A 9,528-nucleotide genomic window follows, 5' to 3' on the forward strand; every position below is an offset into this window, starting at 1 on the left:
TAAATAGTTTCAATGGGTCTGTTGCTTTTGGATTTTTATATAGGGCAATTCTGTGTTATTTCCTTCCCCTCCCCCGTGGTCCCCGTGTTCGAGGGCGCCAGGCTGAGCCGCGGAGCACAACACCACAACGTGAGGAAGGAAGGAAGGAAGGAAGGAGCCATACTATTGTTGTGTCCTGAAGTGTTGCTCATCAGTGACTGGCAGTGAGGTCCGGCGCCAGCAGCGAGCATGACGAGCCTGCAGGTGTGGCGGACCTTCGAGCCGGACAGCTATTACAAGTAAGGCTTCACAGTGTTGGCGCCAGCCCCGTGCTACTCCTACTGTGATTCGGTTTACATTTTGTGATTAGTAACTTCAGTCATGTAATATTATTCCTTCGACTGTCTGCTTGACGTACACCACTGTTGAAGAAGGGGTAGCCACCTCTTGCGAAGTTAATACCTACATTATGGAATGCTTTTTGATCCCAGTGAATGCAGTGCAGTAATGAGTGACTTCCGGAAAATAATACGGGTAGGTAGATTAAGTTGGGTTAATTTAAATTTATTGGGGATGCTGTGTGGGCCAGTGGAAATACACAGCACAGGATGGGGCGATGCAGCGGCAGCGGGTGCACCTCAAGCATTGAGAAGTCAATCATTTAGTGATTTACAGAAAATAAAACTATCTCCAGAATAAAAATAATGATAATAATAATAATCATGATAAGCGTTTACTAACTGATGTCTCCTAAACTAAGCAGCCTGGAAGTAATTATATTATAGTAACTTATTCACATTTGTTTTCAGAACCTTTTTAGAACACAACAAAAGACCAGATGGCCGTGGCTTGGCGAAATTCAGGGCCATCAACATCAAGGTCGGAACAATAACCACGGCGGAGGGGTCAGCCACAGTGCGCCTGGGCCACACGACCGTCATGTGTGGCATCAAGGCAGAGATCGCCACCCCGACACTCAGGCACCCAGACGAAGGGTTTCTTGTGCCCAACGTGGAGCTGTACCCTTGCTGCTCGCCCATGTTTAAGGTATTGTGGCAACCTTCATGGAGGCAGATGTCTTGTTCATTTAACCCCTCCGCTGCAACTGGCACAGATTTTGCCTTCACTGGTAGCCTGGTAATATATACTCCCAGGTCTTTCTCTGCCTCTGTGGTGGATTGTGGAGTGTTTCCCATGTGGTATTGGTATGCTGGATTTTCCCTCCCAAGGTGCATGACTTTACATTTTTCATCATTGAATTGTAGCAACCACTTTTTGTTCCACTCCTGTAGCTTGGTGATGTCTTCTTGTAGGAAATCTGCATCCAAGGGGTTAACCATAATATAATGATTTAGAAAAAGAATTGAGGAAATGGGGTGTGTATGTGTCTTTTATCCATGTAATTTGGTGTGTAATGTAAGAGAAAATATCAATTCTCTAGTTTTTCACTTATCTAATATTTATGCCTATATCCTTTAATACATATATTGATCCTTATTCTAATATCCTTTCTCTAATATCTATTCTCTTTAACTACCCTCCAGTGTTAAGACAAAGAGGTGATAAAGAGTGAGGACATGGAAGGGTCTTTGATAGGCTTCCAGCAGCACCTTGTACAAATATACCTCACCAGGAGTATCTTACATCCATTACAGCAAGTGTCTGGCTTTGCCCCACATGCATGATATTCAGCCATTGGTTTCTACAAGACATATTCATCTGTACTGTTGTTGAATATGGTTTTGTTTCTTACCTCATTCCAGGCAGGGCCACCAGGAGAAAAAGCCATTGCATTGAGTCAATTCTTGAAAAGTGTCTTAACCAGCGCAGAAGTCCTTTCTCCTTCAGATCTCTGCATTGCATCTAATAAAGTAAGTGCACAACTATTAATCTGCAGCTCCAGTACTCTACTCCCTCCAAAATCTTCCCTTGAGGGAGTAGCTTGGGCAGAAAGAGTTTAGGTTTCCCTGTTCATGCACTCACTTTTTGCAACAATCACACTTTTATAATGTTTTTCCTTTCTTTGCTGAATATATAATTATGAGGTCATTAAATGCTTACACATATGTGAGTAAAGTAGATATGCAGTTTAATTTGACCATATTTATAATAGCTTTGTTTATGAGCAGTCATGTGGTGAGTGCCAATACAATTGTAACATTCAAAGATAGATTAGATAACTTCATGGACAGTGATATTAGGTTGGGTTAGATTCACAGGAGCTTAGGCGCACAGGAGCTGCCTTGTACAGGCCTGCCGGCCTCTTGCAGACTCCTACGTTCTTATGTTCTTATCTCCCCAACAGCTTGCATGGTGCCTCTATTGTGATGTGATATGCCTCAATTATGATGGCAACATGTATGACGCAGCACTAATAGCAATTATGGCAGCACTACAAAATGTTAAGTTGCCGGAAGTAAGCTATGATGAAGAGAGCGAAAGAACCACGATCTCTCCCGACAAAACCCTGCCACTCAAACTGAAGGTATTGTAACTGGCCTGGTGTCCTGTGGTAATTGTGCTTGAGTAGCATAAGTAATTTCAATATTTGTATCTCTTGAAGCTTATTTTTATTATCAACATACTGCACAGATAATTTTTTGGTGTTTGAGCCTTGTCTATATTACCTGCAATGTTTTACCGGGGTGAGTAGGAGTTCCAAATGTAGGAAATTGGTCTTCATCCAATGAAATGTCTAAATTATACAATGATTTCATTCCATGCTTCATAAGTGTATTTTGTAATTCATAATAGTAGTCTAATCCCATAAACCATCTTTTTTTTTCTTCTCCAGAGAAAACCAGTGTCTGCAACATTCACCATGTATAGTGGCAGCATACAGGTATGTTATATCAATGAAATCTGATGCTTACATGAGTTATGAGGATACAACTATTTCTTATACCCTTTATTTTTAACCCCCTGCACTCATACATTCTTCCTCTCAGAGCTCTCTCCAATGCACCTGTTATCTGTTTGCCCTTCACTGCTTTTTCCCTAAGTACTTAAACTCAGTCACCTCCTCCATACTCCCTTCTCCCAACCAGATTTTACACTTTCATGCTTTCTGCCCTATCTTGAACTGTCACCACCTCCGTCCTCACCAACATTCTCCCCTCAGCTGGTGGATCCCACGGCAGAGGACGAGGAGCAGGGGAATGGGGAGGTGACGGTGGTGCTGCTGGAGGACGGTTCCCTGTGCACCATCCACAAGCCGGGTGGACACTACATTGTGCCGGACTCACTGGACAGATTCATTGACCTTGCCAAGAAGAGAGTCACTCTGGTCAACACTGCCATCGATAAAGCTCTTGCAGAAAGGAACGCCATGTCTTAGGCGGGTGTAGAGGAGTCAAGGTGAAGAGTCTGCCCTGTCTGATGTAGTCTTAAACATTTATATATTTTTCAAGTACATTTTTTGTCATTTTGAGCCTTGTCTATATTACCTGCAATATTTTACCAGGGTGAGTAGGAGTTCCAAATGCAGAAAATTGGTCTTCACCTGTTGAAATGTCTAATTTATACAGTGATTGATTCCATGCTTCATAAAAGAACAAGCAGTGGAGTTTCTAAGATATTTCTTCCTCTTTCATCACTGCTTCTGACACACAACATAAAGGCATTCAAGGTTACCACTTCCAGTTGAAAAATTATTTCATAAATATTTTTAATACTTTCCTTGAATACAAATAACAGTAAAAAATAAGGGACAAATTTAAATAGATAATAAATTGTTTTGACTTTGTGACTAGAAACTTCCTATGATAGAAACTGACTAAACCTATTTATCACATCAATATTTAATACAAATTATTAAACAAGCATTTTGATAAATAAGACTCATAAAATGCATAACAAATTCAAACAATGCAACACAATCTTCACAAACTGTGTATATAATAAAGCTAAGCTGCACACACAAACATCCTATCACAAACAAGTCAGACATAACCAGGTTTTGGCACAGTATGATAATCCAGCAATAAAATGAGAACGCTCTGAGGAACACTACTTGGTACTGGAATGCATAAACATCTTTGGCATGGACTAATGTGATTGGGTATATTTCAGAACAGCTCTGAGTTATACGATGATTTCCTTACCATCAGGAAAAGTAGGTGACGCTGGTGGAGAACTCTTACAGGAGGTCAGCAGGGTTTGCATCTATTGATCCAGCCACCTCCCATATAGTGGCAGCAAGGCGCCGCGTGTGTTCCAGCACGCAGGGCGAGGTGGCCAGGCCCAGGTGGACACAGAACAGTTCATAGATACGTATTCTGCTGGGATCCATGCCGGGGAATGCCTGGGTGCAGAAAGCTCGGTAGAAGTCGTCACACAGGATGCCAGGCAGAGGAAGAGCTTCTATGACGTTCTCATCTAACTCTCCAACCTTCAAGGGGTTGCTGCTGCTGTCCTCAAACCAGAGAAAATAGGCATAGTTGAAGGTCGTATCTTTCCACATGAGTGACAAGTGTCCCTTGCTGAGGTGGGAGCGTGCAAACTCCACCATGGACCACACCCTGGAGACCGTGAGAGACCTGGTTCTGCTGGCAGGGGTGTCAGAGTCCTGAGGGACATCCGCGGCCTCATCTGGCAGCAGGGTGGGAGAGGTGAGCTGGTGGGTTGAGCGATCAATGTACAGGAAGTGAACCAAGCCTGGGAAGTCTTCAAGGTACTTGTTTATGGTGAGGGTTGAGCGACAACCCAGCGTCATGTTTCTCAGGGCTTTGACCTCCAGAAAGTGACAGTAGTCAGCCATCTGCTCTGAAGCCATGGCCACTGCCGACTCCACCTGAGATGCTGTGGATGAAGCGCTGATGCAGAGGCAGGCAGCCCGCCAAGCTGAGCGGGTGAGGTCCACCAGGGAGGTGAGGGAGGCATCCACGCGGGTTGGTACGTTACTATCTCCGCCTTTCAACCAGTCTTCCAAGCCACTCCTTTTCAAGTTATCCCAACGATACTGTACCTATAAAATATAAGATGAAAAAATCAAAATCCATTATATTTTGTATATGCTCAAATAAAAGCTAACTGGGTAGTGTGGTAAGTCACTGCATATTCAAGAATGACAGTCTGGAAATTAATATGATACAGTTGAGAGATCCATTCAAACGACCAATGTCAGTTATATGAAGATTTTCTGATGTGATCTACCCCTGCACACACTATGGTACAACAGCATCAGTAGAATTCACTTATCAGGAACAGTGTCAACAGAGGAAAGACATGCAGGCTTAGATGGAATCGATATTAACACTAATGAGTAAAAATTTCCTGATATATATGAGGCACTTAGTAACATAATGTACCAAGCGCCATATACAGAAAGACGCTTGGTACACTGTGTTGTTAGGGGACTCATATATTGGGCTAGTGTTTAAGGCATCATCCCTGGGAGAGTTAGTTACCTGCTGCAGTGCTCTCTCCACACGTTCAAAAGCCTTGCCCTTGGGAATACGCTTGGCCAGCTCCTGAGACTTCTTGACAGCTGCATCACACGCGTCCAGGATCAGTTTTCCTCGGCCATTCAGCTCCCCGGACAGCATTTCCTCCAAGCCTGAGAGCAGCGTCAGGAGCTGAATAGACATTTGTGTGCGATTTACCTGGAGGAAGAGATTCAATAATTATTAGAGGTTAACAGAAAAGCAAAATTTATGAATACTCCTTTATTGTACTCTATGGCTTATTTCAATGAGAGGCTATTGTAGGTGCAAAAGATGGTCTCCACTTTGGCATTTACTTATACTTGTTTGAATTAGAGAAGATATAAACCACAGGTATTAAGTGAGTAATGATTAAGTCTTGTATTCTTAGTCAGATGGTGGAAAATTCTTAGAGATTCAAGGTCACCATGGTAAACATCTTACCTCGGAAACAATGACTAAGGAGAGGCCATCCGACAGGGTCTCGTGGTGTACCAAGTGAGGGGTTAGTTGACATGTATCAGTGCGGAGTAGCAATACGTTGCTGCGGATTTTTCCCTGGGATTCTTCTGGAAAAAAAAAAAGGGGTTGATTTAAAATGAAGAGGGTGGGGATTTATGAATGAGGAAGTGCACTTTCCAGGCGAACAGTTCTCACTTCTGCACTGCACTCCTCCAATCTACTCCCCTGTAAGAGGTTAATGGTCAATCCAATTTACGTTTTGAATCATGCGCAAAACTACTATTTCTCACAGCATTAGGTGGAAGCACTGACCCTCTGCCTGGCTGGCATTCCTACCCAATGAGGGAGTGTTGGGCGAGCTGCAGAACTCCCCAGAGTCACTGCTGTCTAACTCTATCCCGTCATCTTCCCTCTTCTCCTCAGGTGTCACAGCCACCTTGGGGGCGGCATCTTCCGTGTAGTCTCCGTCCTTGATCTGACTCGCTGCCACCATCAAATTTAGGAACAGCAGGTCTGATGCACTCAGCTCGGGGGCACTTCGACTGAGGAATATGAAAGTTGCAGAAAAAATACCACAAATTCAAGGTGTATATAAGGAAAATTAAATTGATTTTATTGAAAACTTGGTTACTGAAAAAGAAAAAAAGTACTTGCAAATGAAAGAACACAAAAATATAATATAAAATCCAATAACATATAACAAAAAATCCACATGAATGAATCAGAGCTGCCATACCTTGAGTACAGAGCCAGCAACTTGTTTCTGACAAAGAACAGAGCATGGCAGGGAGAGAGGTCCTTGCATGGCTTCATCATGTCAATAACAGTAGCCAGTGACTTGACAGCAGCTGCCGAGAGCTCTGCATTAACAACGAGCCTCTCTAGTGCCTCCACCAGGTAACTCTGTTCCCGGCCATACAGGTTCTGCCAGGCCTCAAGTAGGCTGTCAAGCAGGCTGCACTTCTCTTCACTTTTCTTCAAGCTGTGGCAAAAAGAGAAAAAATTGCTCTGTAGTAAGACTTCCCAAACAACATAATCAAGGTTGTATATTACCAAGGTACAACAATTTTGCCATGTTTACAATCCCTCTTCATCCCTCATAAACATTCCAAATTTCTGACATAATTCAAGCCTATCTGGGAAGAAACTGCGCTAAACCTTTAATGCCAAATAATTATGATACTCTCTTTAACCCCTTGGCTGGATTTCCTACAAGAAGACATCAGCATGCCTGCCATACAACAGATCTGCCAGTGAAATGAGTACAGTAACCAAATACTATACAATCCTTCTACACTCACAGTACCCTAACCCTTCCTACCACAGCCAATAGGTCCGCAACACTTACATGGTGACGCAGGGGCCAACGATAAGCTGCACCATTCTGATCGCCACACTCACAATGCGCTGCAGTTGGCTCTCCTCCTGGTTACCCACCCCCACAAAGAGGTAGCCGGCATACTGGAAAAGGAAGGGACATATTATATTTTACCGAGTGTGAGCATTTAGACTACTTCACAATGACTAGTGTTTGTAATGTCGAACAACTTGGGAGAGAGAGTAAAAATCTGAGCATATGATGGAGACAATTGCCCATCTGTCTCTTTGGACCTTCAGCTCATGGTGAGTAAGATCCCTTTACGCCAGGGCACAAGGTATATGTGTCATCCAGTTGTCAAAATTTGCATACTTGAAAATCCATCAGAAAATATTGGTTTGCCAGCGGAATCCATCACTGGTTGAAAGTAGCCGTTTACCGAAAGACATACCTCCTTAAAGACTACATTGGTCCCGTCCTGGCAGGAGATGGAGGTGTAGGGGTTGTTGAACTGCGTGGCCATGATCCGCTGCGAGGTGACCAGTGGCGAGAACAGCTGCACCACAATGTTGGGGTCCAGCTGGGTGACCTGGGGGGCATTGAATAAGCAGTAAGGACTTTGTGGTGTGGGAAATACAATTAGAACTCTCATTATTTTGGGGAGTGTTGAGGAAAGGGTAGACTACTAATTTTGAGACACTGACTGTTTACTTCTAGGCAAAACGTGATGCTCTTTATTATGGAGAGATGTCTGATACAATTAGAACTCTCAGAGCATTGGGGAGGTGCCGAGCTCTGTAAGGAATGCATATTGTCTCTGAAATTTGAGACTGTTTACTTCTAGGAAAAAGCGTATAAGTGTGCACTGTGAAGTAACTGTGTGTTGTGAAGTATATAAGTGATGAGGAGGAGGAACAGGTCAAAAGAAGAAGACAAAGAAGAAGATGCTGCTGTGAAGAAGAAAAAGAAAAGAAAAAGGGGAAGAAGAAAAAGTGTATAAGTGTGCACTGTGAAGTAACTGTGTGTTGTGAAGTATATAAGTGATGAGGAGGAGGAGGAACAGGTCAAAAGAAAAAGACGAAAAAGAAGATGCTGCTGTGAAGAAGAAAAAGAAAAGAAGAAAAAGGAGATGAAGAAAAAGTGTATAAGTGTACACTGTGAAGTAACAAAGTGTGTGTTGTGAAGTATATAAGTGTTGAGAAGGAGGAACAGGTCAAAAGAAGAAGGAAAGAAGAAAAAGGAGATGAAGAAAAAGTGTATAAGTGTGTTGTGAAGGAAGTGTTGAGAAGGAGGAACAGGTCAAAAGAAGAAGGAAAAGGAAAGAAGAAAAAGGAGATGAAGAAAAAGTGTATAAGTGTGCACGATGAATTAAGCAACTAAGTGTGTGTGTTGTGAAGTATAGAAGTGTTGAGAAGGAGGAACAGGTCAAAAGAAGAAGAAAAAGAAAAGAAGAAAAAGGAGATGAAGAAAAAGTGTATAAGTGTGCACGATGAATTAAGCAACTAAGTGTGTGTGTTGTGAAGTATAGAAGTGTTGAGAAGGAGGAACAGGTCAAAAGAAGAAGGAAAAGGAAAGAAGAAAAAGGAGATGAAGAAAAAGTGTATAAGTGTGCACGATGAATTAAGCAACTATGTGTGTGTTGTGAAGTATAGGAGTGTTGAGAAGGAGGACCTAAGAAGCGATACAAAGCGGAACAGGTCAAAAAAAGGATAGGTGTTCCCCGTACCAGGTCGAGGTCCACCTGGCCGTCCCCGAGCAGCCTCTGGGCGTGGGCCATGGCGCGCACATGCCTCACGAACTTGTGGTCGCATCTCAGGTACACCACGTCGTTGAGCTGGTCGAAGATGAGCACGGCGAGCATCCTGTGTGTGACCTGTGACCCGGGGCGGCAGGCAGGTCAGGGGTGGTGGGCGGGGCGGCAGCAGCAGACGTCTCGTGACCTGGCCTGGGGCTGGGGCTCGGGTCTCCTTGGGTCCTCCTCACTCAGCCTTCCCGTCAGCACCTTCCTCTAATCTCCCTTGATTGATTGATTGATTGATTGATGGTTTATTGTTGCAGGTATACAGCAAAGGAGAAGGGAGGAACAATTTAAGCCATCCCGACCCCCAGACAGGGCAGATTAACGTGATTATAGTAATACATGCAATTAAAAAGATACAATGGTAGGAATGATTGATTGATTGATTGATTGATTGGTAGTTTACTGATGCAGGTATACAACAAAGGAGAAGGGAGGAACAATTTAAGCCATCCCAACCCCCAGGCAGAGCAGTGGTTATACACCTAATAATACATGTGTAGGCAGCACCAATTAAGAAACTAAAAAGATACAATGGTATGAATGAT

At 43.3% G+C, this 9,528-nt stretch overlaps 2 protein-coding genes across 6 annotated transcripts; one reads left to right on the plus strand and one right to left on the minus strand.

The window, feature by feature from the left end:
- The first annotated feature begins 80 nt into the window (after positions 1-80).
- Positions 81-4,236, plus strand: LOC127007876 (exosome complex component RRP43-like). 2 transcript variants are annotated; one of them, XM_050879311.1, is made up of 7 exons: positions 81-278; positions 789-1,026; positions 1,743-1,850; positions 2,285-2,464; positions 2,774-2,821; positions 3,101-3,336; positions 4,089-4,236. In XM_050879311.1, exons 1-6 carry the CDS (start codon positions 229-231, stop codon positions 3,314-3,316), a joined length of 840 nt encoding a protein of 279 aa, XP_050735268.1. In that variant the 5' UTR covers positions 81-228; the 3' UTR covers positions 3,317-3,336; positions 4,089-4,236. The 2 variants fall into 2 exon arrangements, with proteins under 2 accessions (XP_050735268.1, XP_050735267.1); XM_050879310.1 differs by lacking the exon at positions 4,089-4,236 and having other exon boundaries at positions 82-278; positions 3,101-3,409.
- On the minus strand, positions 4,118-9,151 carry LOC127007874 (BLOC-3 complex member HPS1-like). 4 transcript variants are annotated; one of them, XM_050879308.1, is made up of 8 exons: positions 8,909-9,151; positions 7,634-7,771; positions 7,213-7,325; positions 6,601-6,846; positions 6,201-6,406; positions 5,847-5,968; positions 5,388-5,582; positions 4,118-4,945 (listed from the first exon to the last, which is right to left on the minus strand). In XM_050879308.1, exons 1-8 carry the CDS (start codon positions 9,041-9,043, stop codon positions 4,118-4,120), a joined length of 1,983 nt encoding a protein of 660 aa, XP_050735265.1. In that variant the 5' UTR covers positions 9,044-9,151. The 4 variants fall into 4 exon arrangements, with proteins under 4 accessions (XP_050735265.1, XP_050735264.1, XP_050735263.1 ...); XM_050879307.1 differs by having other exon boundaries at positions 5,847-5,971; XM_050879306.1 differs by having other exon boundaries at positions 6,177-6,406.
- Positions 9,152-9,528: the final 377 nt, after the last annotated feature.

This window comes from Eriocheir sinensis, chromosome 36, assembly GCF_024679095.1.
Source record: "Eriocheir sinensis breed Jianghai 21 chromosome 36, ASM2467909v1, whole genome shotgun sequence".
Lineage (NCBI taxonomy): Eukaryota > Metazoa > Arthropoda > Malacostraca > Decapoda > Varunidae > Eriocheir > Eriocheir sinensis.